The 23398-nt window shown below is 37.5% G+C and overlaps 3 protein-coding genes across 3 annotated transcripts; 2 read left to right on the plus strand and 1 right to left on the minus strand.

Annotated features, from left to right (window-relative positions):
- Positions 1–191: 191 nt before the first annotated feature.
- Positions 192–11313, minus strand: Sms (spermine synthase). The gene is made up of 7 exons (XM_028315547.1): positions 10937–11313; positions 7450–7558; positions 6746–6868; positions 4797–4883; positions 3291–3448; positions 2791–2982; positions 192–915 (listed from the first exon to the last, which is right to left on the minus strand). The coding sequence occupies exons 1-7, from the start codon at positions 11216–11218 to the stop codon at positions 748–750; spliced, it is 1119 nt and encodes a 372-aa protein (XP_028171348.1). The 5' UTR covers positions 11219–11313; the 3' UTR covers positions 192–747.
- Positions 11314–11618: 305 nt separating this feature from the next.
- LOC114360665 (eukaryotic translation initiation factor 4E) lies at positions 11619–13995 on the plus strand. The gene is made up of 5 exons (XM_028315422.1): positions 11619–11735; positions 12028–12206; positions 12491–12668; positions 12856–12943; positions 13261–13995. Exons 1-5 carry the CDS (start codon positions 11706–11708, stop codon positions 13416–13418), a joined length of 633 nt encoding a protein of 210 aa, XP_028171223.1. The 5' UTR covers positions 11619–11705; the 3' UTR covers positions 13419–13995.
- Positions 13996–15283: 1288 nt separating this feature from the next.
- LOC114360624 (eukaryotic translation initiation factor 4E-like) lies at positions 15284–22948 on the plus strand. The gene is made up of 5 exons (XM_028315381.1): positions 15284–15483; positions 16130–16296; positions 20246–20420; positions 22354–22450; positions 22667–22948. The coding sequence occupies exons 1-5, from the start codon at positions 15460–15462 to the stop codon at positions 22798–22800; spliced, it is 597 nt and encodes a 198-aa protein (XP_028171182.1). The 5' UTR covers positions 15284–15459; the 3' UTR covers positions 22801–22948.
- The last annotated feature ends 450 nt before the right edge of the window (positions 22949–23398 follow it).

Consider the following 23398-nt stretch of genomic DNA (forward strand, 5'->3'; position numbering starts at 1 on the left):
TATTGGCAAATCAACCAGAAAAGTCAAACAATAGTTGTACTTTATAATAAAGAAAAATGGTACATAATTTAACAATAAATGAGATAAACACTATTATGCCTTTTGTACTATTATCTTGAATATACTTAAAAATGCGATCAAAAACTCTTTTATAAAAAATATCCAGTTAACTGTTTGTCAAAATATTTTTTATTAACCATAAAACAAACAAATGAATTCCGCACAAATTAATAGCAACAGTAAATTATAAACTAATTCGACAAACACAGAAAACTAATGTTATAACAAATTGTTGTATAAAGCTTTTGCGAAAATGCAAATTAAAATTTGTCTTAATACTAAAACAGCACACCTAAAACTAATATTGTTAAGACATTTGTTGGATGTGATCCATCAACCTCTAATGGCAAACTATAGTATGCTCATAAGCCTTAAGTTAAAATACTGACAATTCCTTAATATTCTTTGTAAACGTTTTGTACATAGTGATATTTCTTATCTTACTTTTACTGCCTCGAAAAAAAGGAACATCAGTTGAGGTATAGCAATTAATAATTTAATACTACTGTGAAATCAAATCTGGATCACGACTTAATTAATAATATAAACTGTACATCTGTTGGTCAAATAGGAAAGGTTTTCAAATTATGAGATGTCACAGAATAGGTACATTAAAATTAGTGGTAATACGAGTATGACTTAGTAACTGTGTGAAGTAAAGGAACAGTTCAGATTCTTTGGTAGGTGTTAGGCATCGCCGTAGTCCGGCTTGGCGAAGGCTATCTGGTAGAAGATCCAGTCTTCGAGGAAGGACGGCACGAAGGCTTTGCTCTTCGAGAACTTCACGGCGGGCTTTAGCTTGGCTAGCTCCTGCTCGTATAGCTCCAGTGACTCCGGGGAAGTAGCACCATTTCCCTGGAAATTACAAATGGTTGATCAGAATATTTTCTTTAAAAGACGACACTCGAACGCGAACAATAATTATGCCGGAAAGAAGTCATCTGTTCCATCATTAAGGTAGTTTTGTGTTATCACTTGATAATCTTTGTTGCAGACAAGTTTTTAAATAACTCCATTAGAGGTAATAGTGAACTAAGAGCAAATGATCTAGCGATTGGAAACATCTAGCTATCGACACTGGCTGGTCAAAGTAGCCGAGCTAGAAATTTAAAAGTTAACAAAACTACACTCGTCGTCAAATAAATCGCACCTCCCGCGACAAGCACTTTGAAACGTATGCATCCCCACTTCCCACCAATATTGGCACCATTTAAAAGTCTAGTTCTAAACTTCATTTCATTAAAGGAAAGGTTTTTACCCTAAAAATGTGTCTTTAGAAGGATCCAGAGTCACTTCTTCAAAAAATAGGTAGTTACGTTTGAGCCAACTTTTATGGCCATAAAACTGTTTCAAAGTCAAAAGTCAAAGTCAAAATTTCTTTATTTGTTTGGACTAATAAATAGTTCTTACAAATCGTCATTTTGCTCTTAAGGAGCCTCTACATGTCTCATAATCTTTTTACCCTACCAGCGCTTCGAGACCAACATTTGGCAAGTGCTGAGAAGAAGCGCCGCAACAAACTCAGTCACCACTGTCTGCCGGTTAATATAAATAAATAGAAATAGTAGTAGTAGGTACATTCGATTCAGGAGCAGTTCACTGAATTTACCATGCATTCTTGTATGGTGTATCTTATAAGAATGGGTATACAAGATTGCGTGGTATATTAAACAAGGTAGTGACGTGCTAATTTCAGTTTCAGTTAAGTTGGGATTAATCGCTATCCATCTGTTAAAGAGGACACGTGTAATCATTATTTGGTTTTATAACCATAAAATTTGGTCTAATTGATCCCAGAGGTGAGCCCAAAGTGAGGTCTTCTTTCAAGTCACATTTATGGTATATGTTAATCTTTTATTAAGAAATTAAATGTGTTTTTCTTTAAGGATATTTATTGGGCTTTCAAATAACACCAATATTGTCAGGGTACCATGATTGTGTCAGAAGAAAATCTTTAAAGTTCGCGTCGCGGAAGGTGCGGTTTATTTGATGTTGAGTGTATTACATTGCCATTTTTGTCTGACCTTGCAGATCCAATTGCAATTTAGCTCCTATGTAGTTGGGCTACTAGATAATAGCTCTCAATTGTACAACCCACACGATGAGAAATTGCGTAAGTTGAAAGTAAACAAGATAGGCTTGTTTGAGATTAAACATACAAAATCTTTCATATTAAGTTTATATTACGGCCCTAACTGTTGCGTAACACGAGATATTAATGAGATTCACGTAAACGGACTAATTTATATGCTACCTAGATTGTAAGTCAGTTCCAATGGAAATAGATACGGTTTTGAAACCTGGCCAATATCTATCGTGACTGCTGCATTCTTTGGTATTCGATAAGCTCGTAAGACACGTTCTGATTATAAACCTACAACAACTCGCAAGAGTATAGAACAAACAAAGAGACCGATCACCGATGTCGATAAGAAGCACCGTTAGATACTATGTCGCCTGTCGCGTTGTGAGACTGAGAGTACATAAAAATTTAATTTATGAGGATTTTTGTTACTTTTTCAAGCACAAACTACTGGAAGCATTTTGTTGAAACTCCATAATATACCTACACATTTTAAGCGACAATAGTCCAATGGTGTCGGTGTCGGGTCAGCAGATTTGGGGGCTAACGGGTCTTTAAAAAAATGTTAAACAGATACACTATATCTAACCTACCTACTTTTTAAAATTACGTCACAGGGTAATAAGTAATTTGATATATCTACATACGTGGGTCATAAATTTCCCGTCGGGCTTTAGTATCTTGAAGGCAGACTCCAGTATCGTGATCATGAACTCCCATAGCTCCCCGCACGCGGAGTCCGATATGGGAATATCTGTGAGGTCGCCGAATATGTAGTCAACCTTCTTTTTGTCCTTTATGAATTTGTTTATCGTCAGCATGCAGTCTTCGACTATTATCTGAAAGGAAAGATACGTACAATTATAAAAAATATTGGATCTAAGAAGATTATGCATTAGGATTTTAGGCTTGATTGGTTGAATTTCTACATTTAGACCAATCACAAGCTAAGAATGATTAGAGTTCTAAATACGAAATCATATTAATTGCAATGTTAGAGTTTGTACAGTCACGAGCACAAAAATAGACCTCGATATTATTCCCATAGTAAAGATTTCAAATGTGTTACGTGAGAGTTCATGCTTATTTCAGAATTCAACCTCTATCTCCCTATTATAAACGCAAGTAGAACATTAATGTCATTTACTTCGTAATGCGGGCCTTTTCGTTGCTCAAGAACGTCCCCGCAAATGGACCTCAGGTGTTTGTTGCATGCACTCATCACTAGTTCGTCTATTTCGAGCATCCATACGAACTTGGGCTTCTCCTTGAGGAGTTCGTATAGCAGTGCACCGTCGCCGCCACCTTTGAACAATGTTAGTCAATTGTTATGAAGCGGAAAGAAGATAAAGCTGGACACACGCGGTCAGTTAAATAGGCTAGTTTCCTAAAAAAAATTTTGTAGTCCGTCAATTTTAATATAAAAAAATATTGGACACGTATATTTTGAATTGTCAATCAAACAAATAATAATTACAAAGTTATGATGCGTTGAAGTTCCGAGCGACGCCGCGACGACACAAAGTCACTTTTACGCACTCATTGACGTCACGGGCCTTTACTTTAGATCTTTCGCACGCTTTATCTCTTTACATTTTCATTAGTTTTAAAAAGTGAAAAATACGTGTCGAGTAGTTTTTGATAAGGTAACTGACGGACTAATTAAAACTCTTGCTTTTTTACCCAAGAAACATCCCTATTGACGTAGGTACATCCCAAAACTGACAGTGTGAGTAAAATGTTAAGGTTAAAATTAATTGTGCACTGGATTTATTTTTAGTTATACGTGCTCTCGGCACATCAGACTATGTATACATTTTCCCCTTTAAAGTTAAAGAAATTACCCGTGGATCCACTGGAACAGCCAGATTGAATAGGATAATTTAAAACTATTGCACTGGGTCTACAGGGAAAAAATACCCATGGACCCACCAATGGGTTATAGCGGTGGGACCACGGTTATAAGGGGTACATTTTAGTTGCAAAACAGCACCTATCACAACTCAATAGGATATTGCTGTGTATAATTTGAAGCGCTATCGTCTGTACGTCAGTTTAACTGACCATGAATGTCCAGCTTTACACCAAGGCGGAGCGGTGAAGTGTTTTTAATAACCAATCAAGATTTCATTATTCAGGAAACCAGGTTATTCAAAACAGTTCTCCGCTACGCCTTGGTGGAAAGCGGGTCTAACTTTGATGACGAAATGTGATGGCGTTGCGAGTTATGAAAGTAGCTCTTAATTATGATGTAATATGATGATGATACGTGAAGGGCATCGTCTCAAAATAGTTGTAATTCTTTATTTTCGTCGCTCGCCGCGCGCAGACAGCGGCCAGACACCACTCACGCATCCGGCTGTATCGCTTAATGTTATTTTCGTTCTTTCCGCTACACGGTATCGTCACTTTAATTAATGTTTTTAATGATGTTACTGATATTTTAGCTTACTAAATGTGACTTTGCAATACCTTAGACTTTGGAACAGGAAGGCAGGTAAGGCAGATTTTTACTATATTCTTGATTAATTTGTTTAGGATAGAATTGGTTAATGAAAGCCTACCATTTTACCCCAACCAATGATTTTAAAAAGATTATTCTACTCAGCACATTTATTCACATTTGGTCAGTTATGTTCTGGAGTACACTTACCTAATATAACAATTTCTTTTCCTTCATATTTCTCTTTCCCTCTTTGCATTAATGTTTCTGTGTATATAAGATCTGCTTCTGATATATCTGTAACAACGTAACAAGATTAAACATTGATAACACTGTCGCCTTCATTTACCAACCGTTAAGCCATTTATGACTAGGTAACAAAGTTGTTGCTACAACAATTAGAAATAATATAAGAAAGGTACAGTCAGCGTCAAATAGTCGTGACACCAGTGCTCAAATACACTCGCGAGCAAAAGTATGGAATCACTTACATGAAGTTGTTTCCACGCGATCTTGTGTACTAACGAATTTGTTAGTAACAAAAAAAGTGGCACCATTTTAAAGATTAAACTTTTATCTTTAAATTGATACCAAATTCATTTAAATCACACCAGTATTTCAAAAGATATTCCGGCTGATGTGAAGAAGTAACGAAAAAGACATGTATCAACTGTTTGATACGTCGCGAGTTGCGGCCTATTTACTCCCTATAAAAGCACGCGTCGGATTTTTTGCTTTCACACGTTGATTCATACACATATCCGCTTCTTTTGACACTTTACCTGGGATTCTACATCTTCACAAGTAGCACAAATCGTTGCACTATTGCAGGAAGGGCTCAGCCAGCGGGCTGTCGCACGTCAGCGCCACATAAGCCAGTCCTGGGTTTCGAAAGTTTTAAGACGCTTTCGGGAGACTGGTGGCTTTATCCCGAGACCAAGTTCTGAACAGCGCCGGTGCACATCGCAGAGGGAAGACCGTTTCTTCATATCAACCTCTCTGTGAAATCGTCATTTGACTGGAATCGACCTCCAGCAAGAGCTCAGAAATGTTCGTAGGATAGCTGTTAGCGAGTGGACAGTTCGTATAAGATATAAGCAATAGAATTCGACTCCAAAAAGGCCTGCCACAGGCTCGAAACTGACGGCAGGTCACCGATAAGCACGCTTTCAATTTGCTCGTACACATCTCGATGGGAAGGCGAGTTCTGTTCTCCGATGAATGCAGACTGTGTCAAACACAGTGCAGCAGTCGAAGAGGTTGGGTTTGTAGGCGGCTCGGGGAGCGATTTGTGCAGTGCTGGTTCGCTGAAACAGTGGCTTATGGGGATGGCTTGCTCGACTTCCCATCGAGATGTGTACGAGCAAATTGAAAGCGTGCTTATCGGTGACCTGCCGTCAGTTTCGAGCCTGTGGCAGGCCTTTTTGCAGTCAAATTCTATTGCTTATATCTTAGACGAACTGTCCACTCACTAACAGCTATCCTACGAACATTTCTGAGCTCTTACTGGACGTCGATTCCAGTCAAATGACGATTTCATAGAGAGTTTGACATGAAAAAACGGTTTTCCTTCTGCGATGTGCACCGGCGCTGTTCAGAACTTGGTCTCGGGATAAAGCCACCAGTCTCCCGAAAGCGTCTTAAAACTTTCGAAACCCAGGACTGGCTTATGTGGCGCTGACGTGCGACAGCCCGCTGGCTGAGCCCTTCTTGCAATAGTACAACGATTTCTGCTGCTTCTGAAGGTGTAGAATACCAGGAAAAGTGTCAAAAGAAGCGGAGATGTGTATGAATCAACGTGTGAAAGCAAAAAATCCGACGCGTGCTTTTAACATGTCTTTTTCGTTACTTCTTCACATCAGCCGGAATATCTTTTTAAATACTGGTGTGATTTAAATGAATTTGGTATCAATTTAAAGATAAAAGTTTAATCTTTAAAATGGTACCACTTTTTTTGTTACTAACAAATTCGTTAGTACACAAGATCGCGTGGAAACAACTTCATGTAAGTGATTCCATACTTTTGCTCGCGAGTGTAGTTAAAACACCACCTTATTCCAATAAATGTAACAATGAAATGTTGCGTACTTTTTGGCTACTTTGGGTATCACGAGCTAATTGACTATAACTGTATCTTTATATGATGTTGAGTGGCTTACTTTGTAAATCGTCTAGCACCAACATATTGCCTAATGTTTTCGAGTGCACAATCTGGACGCGTTGGAAAGGGGACTGCTCGTCAAAGACCACGTCATCAATGTCATATTCCAGGAGCCTTTCATCTGAAAACACAATAAACTTATTAATAAATCGTTGATGAAATTATAAACAGTAAGCAAATAATACAGGCATTATAAAACTATTGATTGAGTTTGAGTTCTATGACTAGACCAAACTTTGTTATGTACATTACTTTATTTTTGGGAGTTACTGTGTACTCAGTCTCTGTTTTTACGACTGTACATCGTTAACAACAAAGCGCATGTCCGCATCTTCACTTTGGAAAATTGATTCGCTTTTATCCAGTTTTTTTTTTCGGAAAATGCTGCGCTTAGTAGGTACAGCATAACAAGTACCTACCTACATAAGCATTGTTGCTAACGAATGTTTGTGTGCAATCAATATATTTTTTTGCAGTGGAGGCTTTAGTCCTTCAATGCTAGCTACTATCTGGCTAAAATATGCTAAAATGACAATTATGTACTATTAGGAGACTTCAGAATTTAGGTTTTAGATTGCCATTTGCCATCTGACGGCTCAAACTTGTGCAAGGAAGTTCAAGTTCATATTGTTGCCTCTTGTTTGTAATATTCCTAATGTTAATTTATACCTAGTCTCCTAATAGACATTGCATTGGGCTTACCTGATGTCGGGTAGTACCTGCTGAACAGGCACCTTTTTAGCGGGGCATAAGCTTGCGATTTTATGATAGTGATGTATTTTTTCAGCTGTGTTTCCAATATTCTCGCCGACTATTACCAAAATAATTGGAAAGGAAGGAAAAAACAAACTGAATTAATGAAGGTTCAACTAACATGCGGATTATAATTATGTTAAACTTAAGGTTGAGCGTTTTCACTTTTCATGGACACCAGAAGGTTCTTTTTTAGCCGACTTCAACAAAAGGAGGAGGTACACAAATCGGACTTTTTATGTATGTACGTACACACAGCCACACTGTTAACTATCTATTTCCGTTTTTGCTCTCGCTCTAATCAAATGGTGATTCTTTGCGATAGAACGAGACGACATGACAGGCAATGGATAGTTAACACTGTGGGTGATGGTACACCGATTAGGTACGTCGAGATTTGTGATTCGATTGACGTGATTATTTTTTTGGAATACTTGCCATTTGGTTCCATACAATTTTAATTTAATTTGATCAACTAGTTATAATTCTAAGAGCATGAGTTTCGAATAGCATTTTGTCGGTGCCGATAGTGCCCCAGGCAGGACTGACTCCGAGAACATCAATCATGGTCCTACTCAGTCTTAGTAAATAAATAACTAAATTATTTTTCTACGTTTTAGTAAACTTTTTTCGAGTCAGTTTTAATACTTTGTTATTTATTTTCTAAGTATAAACAGTCAACTACACCCAACATAGCGAGCAACACGCATGTTTAATATTAATATCCATTTGTAGTAGGTAAATACATGCTATGAAAGTATTATAACTAATGTTTTGCGTGATGTTTAATAATTCAAGCTTTAATTATACAATGTGTATGTGTTTGATTAACTTATTTTACCATTGTTAAAGCAATGTTTTTTAATTGGCACCATTTGGTTTCGAACTAGTTTCGATTTTGCACTAGTGCAGGGATGCACAGACTTACTGGGACCAGGTGGGGCCACTAGGGCAGATAGGGGCCAATAGCGGGCCACAGAAAATATACGGGACCGTTAAAAACAACTGAATAAAGGTTCAGGTTGTAATTTTTATTAGGGCGCTGGCTAACCGTACGGGTCGTTTGTGCATCCTTGTTCTAGTGCTTTATTTTATTTTAGAAAGCTTATTAATCAGACGGCACATTATTTACACCGGTTTTTCAAATTCAAATTGTTTATGACATGAAACACGGTTTTCATACTAGACCTACATATAAATCGAACATTACAAAGTCCCAGATACATTATGGGACGTAACGTGCGTAGGCTAGTTATAGCTGAAAAGTTGTCCTGTGTCCCGTGCCCGCGCCGCGGCGCACTAGTTATTTTTCCGACGTTTGTTTTACAAGTCATATGAAAACATTAGTACCTACATGTATGCGGCAATTCTACAAGACTCGACATTTACTTTTAAAGTCGAGTTTCCTATCTAACAAATAGACGTAGCATTGTTGTTGATTAATGTCATTAATACAGGAATCATAATATCTGTACCAAAAATGTATTTTATTCAGCGTAAAAGGCATAGCAACCCTATTACGGTTTCTTTTTCGACGAGCGCGAATCGCCAAACTCAAAACAACGCCTTTTGTGTCCACTTAGGCGTGGTCTACACTGTAGACTCTACAGCACAGGTGGTGCGGTTGCTACGCGGGCGCGAATTATTATCGAACACACGTCGTTTTTTGTTTCTAAAGTGTAGGCCGAGACAGGGAGTCTAGCGCGACGGGACTGGGCGAGAAAGCGTTCCTACTTCGGATCATGCAAGGAGCGTTAACGAATACGCGGATTCTATCTAAATATTGATATTAGGTTTTAAAGCTAAACAATTGCTAGTGTTGCCATCAATAGCAGTTAGGAATATTGCTGTTGTTATTCAACTTATTTCTGCTGAATAGTTTTTTTTTGTTAACACTAGAGTACACGCGCGGACTACTATAGTAGACCAGGGTAACATTTTACGCTATAACTTTTTGAAAACTTGCGCCAGAGAGCTGGCATTCCAGGAAAGCCTCGTTTACTAAATTTGTCAGTAAGCCAGTAAAGCTTGGGTCGCTAGAGTCTGCGCACTTTTCTAAAATTTGCCGTCCAAACTGCGGGTTTACTCAAAAGCCTGAAATCACTCGACAAAAAAATTATAAAAGACTTGCAGCAAATGGATTTACACAGTGTACCAGGCCGTAGAAAGTAATGAATACTATGAAAGATAAAAATCTAATCATATTTTTTCAGTAAATTTTTTTTGTTAACATTGGTCTCAGAGTGCAATTTTGGTCCAAAAAATTTACAACTTTTAAATCTATTTATAATGTTTGATCCCAAATAGTTATATAAAGAAACTTTGATAGTAAAATAACTATAATAAACACTTTTATCATTTACATAATTATTTTATTCATAAATTGCTTACAAACTGATTTACAGTGATTTTAAATTGGCTTACCAGAGTAGGCCGCGCGTGTATTCGTGTAAAAAAAGGGGCGCGTGTACTGCAGTGTTAATAGGTACTATTTGTAACTCACATGTAAACTTGGACACACACAAATATTAGTTTTTTGCATTTTTTTTTTATAAATATGATGCATTTAATAGTTAAAGTTTGATGTTAAATAACAAAATGAAATAAATTGTTAAATGAAAAACGAAATGCCGTGTTCTGCAAAGCCTGGTGTCTCTCTCCAAATGGTTTTTGCAGAATATAATTTTCCTGAAGCTACGACAAGCTTAAGAAAAATATTTTCCCATAATAATCAGAATTCCATACTTTTTGTTCCATAATAAAATTAGTCCCAAGGACTGAAACTGACTTTACATTTTATAGAAATAACACTCATAGAAATTCAGTAGGGTTATTAAATATGGAATACTGATTTAAACAAATATTACTGTTAAGAAATTGCATAAATAATATAACAAATATAAATAAAAAGATAAAATAAAGAAGAATCCATAAAAAAAAAGTTGTGCATTTAGGTTCATAAAGTAATAAAACTCTTGTAAAACAATAGATACCTGAACTAGTAAGATACACATCAAATTTATATCCACGTTTGATTGTGGGTAACAATTTGAGACGGTCAGTTTGTAATTCATTTCTTACCGAACTTTCCAGTAGTTTAGATGTCTAAAACAAGATGCAACGCTCAACCTTAATAATTAAATATTAATATTTAAAGTGTGTGTTTGGAGAAATACTGATCAAGATTGTATTTCAAAAAGTAAGTTATTAAAGCAAATTTTACTGTTTTTATAAATTACAAATTATGTAAAATAAACAAAGTAAGAAAATTATGTAATACTTGAATTAATTTCATTGAATTTTCCATGTTAACTTTGAAACAGAAGTCAGGAAAGTCAAATGTTTCAAAGTAAACAATTCAGCTTCAGAAAGTTCAGTAATGATAACTAAATACTCGGCGTTTGAATGAGCATTAAATAGCTATTATTGTCTTTACCTTGAAACTTATTAGCGGCTCTTCGTTGTCTTCCTTGTAATATTCAATATTTACAGTGACAAGACCCCGGTCAAACAATCTTACTGATACGGTTGTGCCTTTCTTTCCAGTCATTATTTTCAGAGATCCACCATCAACTTTAATATCAGCGGCTAAAATAAGGTTGGGGATGTACTCTTTGAGTACTGTTTCAATCTGTCCAAATACAGTTTTCTGACCGCTTTCATCTCCCAATCGGGCGGCCTCGATAGAGAAGTCCAAGAGCAGGGTTTGTACCGACATTTTGACCTTAAAGTTTTGTTAAATATGGAATTAAGATTATACTACTGGACGGGACGGGACCGGCAGCAAGAGAATCAATGAAAATGGGGAAAAGGGGAAATGTCATTACTGTCAGTAGATTTTTTTTTGTGTGGTGGTTTAAGCTTTGAACAAAGTTCAAATGGCATTTTCTTTTAATGCAATGGCTATGTTAGCGACAAAAATCAAAATACGAACGTAACCACTGAACCTTTTCTAGACCGATATGATAGTGCAAATCTTCTTCCACCTTCAGGTTTTTGGGTTATAGTTTCGCAAAATTTACAAATGTGATGTGTATCGCTCATAAGGCAGGCAGGCACATAAGAAAAAAATTACGAACACATAACCGTTGCATTATCGTAATAATTTATTTTTTATACATATATTATTAATTTTTTAACATGCAACACTAAACATCGCTGTCTGCCTTTTGGTAAAAAATCGGGAATCGAGAGATTTTTGTGACATGGCTGGAAATAATACTGAAGAAGTTGAGGTGGGTAGAATTAAGAAAATCTACCCAGAAAATATTTCGCTACCTCTATTCGGTCATAATAAATCTTACCCTCATAAATTTTAGTGCGCTATGCTGATGTGGCTGGACTAACTTTCACTGTAGCATTTGTTTCATGTTCACCGGTTTTTTGCTTATTAATTTGATTTGCTAATAAATCGGAGTGTTAATTAACGTTTGAAAGAATCTGTATACAATTTTTGAGCAGTTGTATGATTACGTTTGTAGTAGTTAGAGGTTAGGATTAACAAAAAAAATGACTTGTGTATTCAAGGGGTCTGCCACTACTGAGACCAAGACCAACAGCAATGCCGAGGTCCCCCCAGAGTTCCTGATCAAGCACCCCCTGCAGAATACATGGAGCCTGTGGTTTTATGATAATGACAGAAATAAGACCTGGGAAGAGAACCTTATTGAGCTGACCACATTTGACACGGTGGAAGATTTCTGGAGGTGAGTGTAGTTTTTATTATTATATTATGTATTAAATCAGCCTGGTTGCAATGCTTGCCTGATTGCAGATTTATGAACGCTAATAATTAGTAATCAGTCTGGTTATGGAAACATGCAATCAGTTTCATAATCATTAGTGGTTATTAAAAAAAATACTGGTATTCGAAGTTTATATTGGATTTCATTGCAATTTGTGTCTTGCAATCACAATTTATTGCTTTAAATTATAATTTTAAAGACCGATGTATTGTGTATCTAATTGAAGGTAATTTGGAACATTACAGATTATACCACCACATTAAATTACCATCTGAGCTCCGCCAAGGCCACGACTATGCGGTGTTCAAGCAAGGAATTCGTCCTATGTGGGAAGATGATGCCAACAAAATGGGTGGCCGATGGCTCATCAGTCTTGAGAAGAAACAACGTAATTCTGATCTGGACCGGTTCTGGCTAGATGTGGTGAGTCATTGTTTTACATTATCAAACCAAATCCAGCTCAATCTTTGTATGTTGAGTTTTATTATCTTTCATAAATGAGAAATGTTCTAGTTTAATAGAAAGAAAAACATGATAAATGCTTAGAGTCTAATTAATGTATGTTGTTAATATTATTAGTGTTTAATTTTAAATGTAAATAATATTTCAGGTTCTACTTCTCATTGGTGAAAACTTTGAACACTCTGAGGAAATTTGTGGAGCTGTTGTTAATGTTAGAGCTAAACTGGATAAAATTGGTGAGTATTGAATTCATCATCTGATTAATGATTGAATTTTTGTGATAAATAAATCTATTGGTATTATTTATTGAAATTGTGTAAGTAAATAAGAGGAGTGCTTCTTTATGTTATGATAGTCACATTACATACCTAATGGACTACCTAATAGGCAGCTGGAAAGTATTCAAATTCAAATTAATTTTTTTTAAGTAAAATGTTGTGTAATTGTGTCAATCATTATGAAAATCTCATATCCATCCATTTATTGTTACTGAATTTATCATCTCATTCACACTCTCCATTCTTTAATTAATAAATAATTATTATTATTCCAGGTATCTGGACCGCTGATACGTCAAAGCAACATGCCAACATTGAGATCGGAAGGAAACTGAAGGAGCAGCTTGGTATTCATGGAAAAATCGGATTCCAAGTGCACAGAGACACCATGGTCAAGCACAGTTCGGCCACCAAGAATCTATACACTGTTTAATAGTCCAGTTAATCCGTAACAAGTGGTGCGATAACTTCGAGACTTGGTGCTAGACTGTCAGTGCATTGGCATTGTAATAGACGGTTGCAATAATGTTCAATGTAACTACATAAGTCTGACGTGCCCTAAGTTTAAATCTAGTTATCTCATAGCATTGTTACGCTTCTAAAATAATGGAATATTTTTATTTAACTGAAGTAGGTACTCTTTAGGTTGACTTTTTGATAGTTTGTGTCGTAATATAACTTACCAATAATATCATTGTAAAAAGTCGTTGTTTACGAACTATTAAAATTTAAGTCTGATTTTTATACTAAAGCTGTGCTTGAGTATGTTTGTCGATATGGTCACATAGGTGTAAGTTTGTTTATCTAAGCCTCTGTGGTTGCAGTTTCTTTTCGTGAGCAAAGATTTGTGTTTTAGTGGAGCTGATGGAAGACTCACGTCAGCCCATATTATGGCTGAGTGCGTCGACTAGTATAGTTTATTTGATACACGTTATTTAATATTTTAAAATCCTAACAGTAATTTGCAGTATCTATGTACCACGCTTTATGTTAACACGTCAAATACTTTGGTTTAGCAACGATTATGCTGTGTAAAACCTTTGCACCTGTAACAATCTTGGCATTATTATTATTTTGGTATTTGTGTCAGTCAAAACTACATACATAATATTATATTTTGGTATTTTATATAAAAAGTACTAAAATAATGGACGTTTTTTTATTTAATAACTCCTGCTTTCTAACATGATGATTTCGGCATGATCAGTTGAAATTGAAGTCTAGGTACTGACTGAGGTTATTGGAATCTGAATGGGATTTCTCATGTTCCTCCAAGTAAGTCAAGTTCCTGTTACCTACTTCTCTAAAAGTAGACATCATAGACATACTTTAATTTCAGTATGATTGAAGATAGTTGTCCAAACCGGTGCAAAAGATGTAGGTCGCGCACGGAAAGTTGAGTATGTACTTAAATTGAGATCTCAATTCATTAACTGGGACTAATTTCGTTAGCTTTTACATTTTTCCCTCTACTGCAGTGGGCTTATGATATGCACAGTTGCACTGATTTTGGTTATTAGTAGGTTTTAAAAAAAAATAGATTACGACTGTGAAATAAAAAAGTTATTACTGCCACAGTACTAGCAACACCAATGATAAAATTAAATATACTTCGGGGAATTCCTGAGATGTTATCTAAACTAGGGTTCTCAAACTTGCGCTGATTCCGTATCAATCAAGTGGGCGATGATAAGATTATGTATTAGCAAGCGCATGCGCGATCCTTATATTTTAAATTGATTCACGATACTGGAAGAAAATTGCATCCTAAAAAGAAGTATGTAAGGAATAGCAAAAACATTTCGCAATTGAATCTGCGAGGAAGGAATATGCTGAGCATTGACTTAGCCTCCGTGTCAATGGCCCCGGAGGACACCGTCGGGTTTTAGTGGGTAGGCCCCGCTCTTTTAGTTGTGAGAGCCCCACATAATCCACTGGCCGCCCCCATTCGGCCAGTGGGTCAAAGGCCAAGCATTTCCCGACGAAAAAAAAGGTCTAGCGAGCCAACAAAGAGCTGAAATGTCTTCGCAGTGTGGATACTTTTCTCTTGCTGATTGACGTTGAGTTTATATCTGAAAACAGGTTTAATTCTTATTCTCTAGCAGAGTAGTAGGATTGGCCTTACACTTACAATTATCAGAATCGTTCTCAGCGTAGGAAGTTAGGAACGCACTATTTAGGTACGGCACTGCTCATTAGAAACTTCTCATTCACGCCCATGTAGGGTTTGGTGAGCACTATTTGGGAACCGCTGACCTAAACACTGAATTGTATGACTGTTGTTTTTGCAAGTTGCAACTTGAGTGGACTGGACCACTCGATAGCGTTGTTGTTGAAAGTGCACCATCTACCAGTCGAGTTCCTGAAAAGTTTTGCTTTACCTACTCAGTTTTCTTACTAAGTAATCGTTACAATTAAAGTAGGCTTTGATTTTTTTTATTAAATTATCTGACAGAATTTAAATTATCTTCAAGATGACAAATACAAAACTGCCAGTGGTGAGTAATTTCATGCAGTAAAGTTTTGTAATTTACTTAGTTAGGTACTTAGTTATTATAAATTAAGTATTTCTGTGCTGATAAATTAATTAGTGGGTAGGTCATCGATAAATATAGAGCCATACGCCACACCCAATCAATCAATCTTCCACCGCACACATTTAATACATAGGTAGGTACATCACCCTACCGATTTTCATAACGGCTAGGCTATGCTAGAAATAGCATCCGAAATGTTGAAAAGAGGTTTGGGGCTGATTGTCAATATCTACATGATAACTACCTCACCTGAAAAAAAAACTTAATAAAAACAAAACACCTCTAAAGTTGTGTCTAAAGTACACCACAATATTCGAGCGGCGCCCGGTTCTAACACCCTTTCACAAACGATGCTTGCTTAAGTGAAGCAGCAAATCGAACGCACAGCATTGAATAAAGCTCTGTGATTGGTTCGTGTGTGGCCCTATGCGTCCACGAGCCCTGTGAGACCTCATAGTAATGTTTGTGAATACGGGCGTAATTGTTTTTGTTATCGTTGTATTGTTATTTTACTTTTTTCATTTTTAATTTTTGATTAGGATTGTTAAAAACACGTAAAAGCTTTAGTTGTGAGTTTGTAGTTGAAATAATCCGATACTATTCTCAGTTACCGCCCCAACCGGAGAAGGTTAAGCAGGAGGATGCGCCGGCGGAGCCCACCAAGCATCCGCTGGAGAACACGTGGGGCATGTGGCTGTACGCCGAGAGGACGCGCAACTGGAAGGACGACCTCATCGAGCTCACCTCCTTCGACACGGTCGAGGACTACTGGTGGTGAGTGCTGTCAGTGCCGTAAAGCCTGCGGCCATTTAATTCTTGTTCCCCCAGAGTCTACGCCCAGGTAGCACCGCCCTATCATGCAAACCAACGCGTGCAGTCGGCGTGCACAATGGCGATGGCGATCAGGCTTAAATGCATTGATCGACATCGCGCACGCAGGCTGATCGCCTTGTTTTGGTCGAACCTCCAGGCTATACCTACCATCAATCCCCAAGCGGCCGCATAATATGACCGCGTAACAATAAAATTGATGTCAATTTTGTTTCGATTCACGGGGCTTGAAGGGACAAAAAGATGATGCAATGCGGTGCGTCATACCAAAGATAATCAGTGCCTCTACCATGAGTTGCCATCGAAAACTTGTATTCGTATACTACAGTCGATAGAGTTTAAACGTGGATCGATGAAGTTTGCATTAAAACCATACCATGAGTTCAATTACCGTATACTTTACTCGCCAGCGATAATTCGATGGTTTTGTGATGTAATGTTGGTGAACATGTTAACGTATCCAACTTCACACTCTATGAATGGATGAATGAAAGAACGAATGCCGCTCCTTTCTAACTATATAGAAAAGATAGAGTAGGAAATAACAAAAATGACAAAAATAACACTGCAAAATTTAAGTGTCCTAGAACAGTGCTTAAAGCTGAATTAACATGATGATTTTAAATTTGTATTGTTTATTTCTTGTCATTGCGACTTTGACGCAGCTGTTGTCATGACAACAGATAACAAAACATGTTTTGTTGAAGGATTATTGATGATTAATTTTCCACAAATAATTGGATTTTAACCACGATAGGAAAATGAGAACCTGCGCCTATCCGTTTAAACCGATTGTAGAATTTATGGAAAGGTAAGTTAAGTAAAAATAAACATACTAGGGTGGTGGAGGAATTTCGATATTAAACGAATAATTTTGAGCTGGTTTTTTTGGAGAAATACAACCTTTCCAGCATAACTTCCACGTGCCTAGCTAAAATTCAGTAATATGAGTGCTAGATTTATATTTTCTAGATACAATAAAGTTGTTTTTCTATAGATATGGCGATCTGAGTATGCCCACTGAAGGGCCCCAAGAAAGAGCCAACAATAGTCAACGGTGGGTGGAACTAACGGACACGCGAACGTGAAATGCTGATGCCACCGGCGACACGAAAACTACTGAGAAATTGAGAAAAGTGTGTATAAATACCTACTACTTTATTCATTTTGATTGCTTTTATCTTATTTCGTCATTATTATTTGTAATGTTTATTTGTTAAGGTGTGGAGTGACTTTAAACAGCAAGAAGAAGGCAACTCGCATACACAGAGCTGCCAAGGGAACACTGGACTGGTGGCGGTCCAGGTTCTTCCCTGAAGCCAAAGGATTTAGAGCAGAGTGCTTGTAAATAACTACTTGTAAATTAAATCCATAATAAAGACCTAGGGTAACTGGATGGATATACCTACCTTATTATTGTAAAACTTAAGATATTATAATTAATTAAATACATTATATTGTTTTAATCTTTCATGGTCACTAAACATACATGGTAGCAATCTCGTCAGTAATAATAATTAAGTAAATACATATCCTACTAATATCCTACTTAATATTAAAAATGCGAAAGTTTGGATGTCTGGATGTTTGTTACTCTTTCACGCAAAAACTACTGAACGGATTTTGATGAAACTTTACAGTATTATTGTTTATAACCCAGATTAACATATAGGCTATAATTATGACGATCTGTGACAAACTAAATTTCACGCGGACGAAGCCGCGGGCAAAAGCTAGTTGAAAATAAAATGATTAATTTTTATTGACTATTTATTTCACAAAACCTAATACATAATACACAGACTGATTAAAAACAAAAGTAAATTTCAACTTATGAAAATACATATTCATTGTCGGATTAGCTTTCTATCATGATCTCGTAAGGCTGCGTTTCCACCAGAGATGTGCGAGGATGCGTAGCGAAGGATGTGTTTGTAAAGAACCAATAGAATCGCTTCATTTACCTCGCCTCGGTCAGCACATCTCTGGTAGAAAAGGCTCAGGCTGTACAACACTAATGAGCATTTTCAAATCTCTGCTACACATCCTCGTACGATACATTTTCCTCGCACAGCTTTGGTGGAAACCCGCACACATTTTCACAGCACAGCTAGACATCTTAGCACGACACAATTCACTCGCATATCTCTGGGAAACGCAGCATCCTCTCCCTCCCCCAAGGATCTCCACAATGTGCCCGCATCCAGGTTCTTCCCGCGACCTTCACCAGATCGTCGGTCCACCTAGTGGGAGGTCTGCCCACATGCTGATAACATGTTCCATCGTAATAAACTTCTTTCCGACATAATTTAATAAAAAAAACACCTAAAATGACCTAAAACCACAATTTTATTTTGCTTTTCACACGTCAATAAGCCAGTGAGTTACGTTACTGTGACAGCTAAGGTATTTTTCGATGACATCTTTGAAAATTGCAACTCATGGTAAGTTATTTGTATGAAACTTAATAAAAACTTTAGTCGCTATCGTATTCATTTAGATAGGTTTTTTACCTAACGATTTGAGATGAACTCATGGTAGTGTTTTTAGTTTTGCTGTGGTTCAGCTACTAACCGCTAGAGGCGCTGTACAATTTGCCATACATTTTTTTACGCCCTCGATAGCGAGATGCTCGGTAGGTAAACTCATGGTAGAGGCACAGATAACATATTTAATACATCATACATCCAACATGTAGGTACCTACTTAATTTAGGTAGATTTATACTTATTTCCACACCCGACCGACATTAGTGTAAGTCTAAGAGGAACGTGGATTCCCAATTTCCCATTAGATACGATGTAAGATGTCCTTCTCAGGGTTTCTGATAATAAGTACTTATGAATATTTGTAAATCATCATCATCATCATCATTTCAGCCATAGGACGTCCACTGCTGAACATAGACCTCGCCCAATGCTTTCCATGATGATCGATTGGTAGCAGCCTGCGTCCAGCGCTTCCCTGCTACTTTTATGATGTCGTCGGTCCACCTTGTGGGTGGACGTCACACGCGGCCTCCATTCCAGTAGGTACCTCTAGTACGAAAAACTTTCGAGTTCGTTTCGTTTGCGTATTCAAAGTGTCATCGAAAAATTTTGTATGAAAAATTAAACAGCGCCCCCTATATTATAGCCGCCCTAGGGGGCGCTGTTTAATTTTTCATACAAAATTTTTCGATGACACTTTGAATACGCAAACGAAACGAACTCGAAAGTTTTTCGTACTAGAGGTACAGAACCTTGCTGCCCTATCGGCCGTCAGTTCTGTGTACCTACTATGTGCCCTGCTCATTGCCACTTCAGCTTGCTAATCCGTTGGGCTATGCCAGCGGCTTTAGTTCGTTTACGAATCTCCTCATTTCTGATTCTATTCTGAATTTGTAAATACAAATAGCCTACTTATATAAAAAAGAAAGAAAAGCGCGTGATTTTTAAATCGGCTGGCTTTTAACGAATATTCCCCACAGTCTCTACCACCAGTACTTCGTGTTCAAGCAGGGCATGCGGCCCGAGTGGGAGGACGCCGCCAATCGCGTTACGTTTGATATAGCACGCCAAATAAATACATAATTACGCGCGAGTGATAAGGATGGGTAGCTTGGGGTCATTGGACAAAATTCTACGTGCTCACAGACCGGGCTTTAGTTGCGAGCACTCGCGGGTCGCGGACCGCGGGACGGACAAGTCCGCTGCGGCACACTAGCGCGATGACGACGCCCGCAGGAAACCGAGTGGGCCCGAAGCATTTGCCAGCTTAGGTCGGCCACGTTTCGAGTAGGGGATGATGTATCTGTACTATTAGTATTATACTGTGCTTCTAAGCACATTTCTATTTTGTCTTCTAACAGAAATAGAAGAGTTTTCTAGCTTGTAACCAATGTTTTCCACAGTCTCTACCACCACATAAAGCTGCCCTCGGAGCTGTCGCCCGGCTGCCAGTACTTCGTGTTCAAGCGGGGCGTGCGGCCCGAGTGGGAGGACGCCGCCAACCGGCGCGGCGGCCGCTGGCTCGTCACGCTAGAGAAGCGGCAGTGCGACGAGATGGACAGGATATGGGTCGAAGTGGTGAGTCCTAGTTTATACTGATTAGTCAGACTGACGCGAAGTACCGTATTTGTGGTGTCAAGCCTCAAAAGGGGGAGAATTGACTATGAGAAGGGACATGGATCAGATAAATTTTTAGGGAGTCAAGCAAAGCGCCCGGGGAAAAGAGCCCAGAGCAAGTACCCGCGCGCTCTTCCGAGATTCGGTTCGTACGCCGTGAGGCAGGAAGAAACATGGGTGGTGGTGGTCTGATTTCATTCTCGTACTCCCGCACAATACCTACACATAACTTTGTATGTATCTGTGCCTCTACCATGAGTTTACCTACCGAGCATCTCGCTATCGAGGGCGTAAAAAATGTATGGCAAATTGTACAGCGCCTCTAGCGGTTAGTAGCTGAACCACAGCAAAACTAAAAACACTACCATGAGTTCATCTCAAATCGTTAGGTAAAAAACCTATCTAATTGAATACGATAGCGACTAAAGTTTTTATTAAGTTTCATACAAATAACTTACCATGAGTTGCAATTTTCAAAGATGTCATCGAAAAATACCTTAGCTGTCATAGTAACGTAACTCACTGGCTTATTGACGTGTGAAAAGCAAAATAAAATTGTGGTTTTAGGTCATTTTAGGTGTTTTCTTTATTAAATTATGTCGGAAAGAAGTTTATTACGATGGAACATGTTATCTGCATGTGGGCAGACCTCCCACTAGGTGGACAGACGATCTGGTGAAGGTCGTCATCAATAATCCTTCAACAAAACATGTTTTGTTATCTGTTGTCATGACAACAGCTGCGTCAAAGTCGCAATGACAAGAAATAAACAATACAAATTTAAAATCATCATGTTAATTCAGCTTTAAGCACTGTTCTAGGACACTTAAATTTTGCAGTGTTATTTTTGACATTTTTGTTATTTCCTACTCTATCTTTTCTATATAGTTAGAAAGGAGCGGCATTCGTTCTTTCATTCATCCATTCATAGAGTGTGAAGTTGGATACGTTTACATGTTCACCAACATGACATCACAAAACCATCGAATTATCGCTGGCGAGTAAAGTATACGGTAATTGAACTCATGGTATGATTTTAATGCAAACTTCATCGATCCACGTTTAAACTCTATCGACTGTAGTATACGAATACAAGTTTTCGATGGCAACTCATGGTAGAGGCACTGATGAACTTGACACGTAGTCGGCCGTTTGGTGAGTTGTAGTGGTACAGAACGGACTACTATGTCGAGAGGTCCCGGGTTCGATTCCCGGCCGGGCAGAAATTGAAATGATGAATTTTTAATTTCTGTGATGGGTCTGGGTGTTTTCTATGATTTATGTAGGTATGTAACTACTCGTATTAAAAAAAAATTAAGAATGTTTCCGTTGTCTAGTACCCATAGTACCTACAAGCTTTGCTTAGTATGGGGCTAGCGGCGCAGTGTAAAATGTCCAAGGATATTTATTTATTTATTAGCTACTCAATCCATAATGTTACAAAGTAAGAACAAACCTGTTTCCACAATTTCACATTATCTATTGAATGGAGTCCGTAAATTCTTCCTATTAGGCAGAAAGATCGTGAGACGTACGGGTACAAGGTGGACCGACGACCTGATAAAGTTAGCAGAAAGGCCCTGGATGCAGGGCGCTACCAACCGTGCGATGTGGAAGTCGTTGGGGGAGGCCTATGTTCAGCAGTGGACGTCCTGTGGCTGAAATGATGATGAGGTAGCAGGAGTAAAAATAATTCCACTGTACCACCGTACCTACCACCTTAGTCTGAATTGCCCTATGGCCTATGTCTATCTATCAGTCTACGTACCTAGTTGTAGTTAATTATCCATTATTACTAACAATATTAGATGGATGAGAATTTTAGTTAATTTAATTTTGTACCTTACTAAAATGTGTGCCCAGTCAGCTTAGCAAGTTTTTTGGATACTTTCAGGTTCTCTTAATGATCGGGGAAAACTTTGAAAATGCCAATAGCGCGATTCGTGGAGCAGTGGTGAATGCGAAAGCAAAACAAAATAAGAGCAAAATAGGTAAGATTAAATCCTGCATAAGCTCCATTTTGTATTATTTCATACGCTACTTTTTATATTATAATTTTTATATTTAATAAAAACAATACTTAAGTATAATTATAGATACTTAGGTAGCTAAGTTGCGGTTGGTTACATTTTATTGCAATTTAGTGTAAATCTCGGGAAAAATAGCCGATGTAGAGGTTTTTTCACATGCTTTTCCGTTTTATACAGGTATTTGGCTTGCCGACAAAACAGACGAAAAGGCCATTTTGAAGATTGGCAGAAAGATTAAAGACGAACTGGGTATAAAGTGGAAGATAACATTTCACGCCCACAACTCCAACTTCACTATGCATAGTCTTTAAAAAGAAAAGCGATTATAAATAAATATTTACACCTAGGCAGATGTAACTCCTATCTTACATAACAAACGATATTATGTTGCTTTAAGTACCTAATCGTGAAAGAAATCGTTTAATTTTGTATGTTTCTATTATTTAATTAATTTATTTAAATAAGTAACTTTATATTTAATCGTAAAATTAACATAAATAAATACACATAATCGTTTAATTTTGTGTGTTTCTATTATTTAGGTTATTAATTACTTCATTTGAATGACTTTGTATTTAATCGCAAAATTTACATAAATAGGTACTTACTTAAGGATACTTTTACTGTGAAATAAATGGATAACTAAGAACTTGTTTAATTAAATTAATCACAAACTACGACTACGAGTATGATCGGTACCTCTAGCATGAACAACTTTCGTCTTCGAATCGTTTGCGTACTCGATAAAATTCGATACTCAATCTTCGAATTATACGATAACGTGACAATTTTCATTCTCAAAATAAGTTTTGTGCAACCACATCTCATACTAAGTTCACTTTACGACACGTTCACAAGGGCGCTGTTGTAGTTTTCTTTTGATGGCGTTTCGAGTACGCAAACGGGAAC

Source organism: Ostrinia furnacalis, unplaced genomic scaffold (assembly GCF_004193835.3).
Source record: "Ostrinia furnacalis isolate ACB-3 unplaced genomic scaffold, ASM419383v2 OfSCF0322, whole genome shotgun sequence".
NCBI classification, from domain to species: domain Eukaryota; kingdom Metazoa; phylum Arthropoda; class Insecta; order Lepidoptera; family Crambidae; genus Ostrinia; species Ostrinia furnacalis.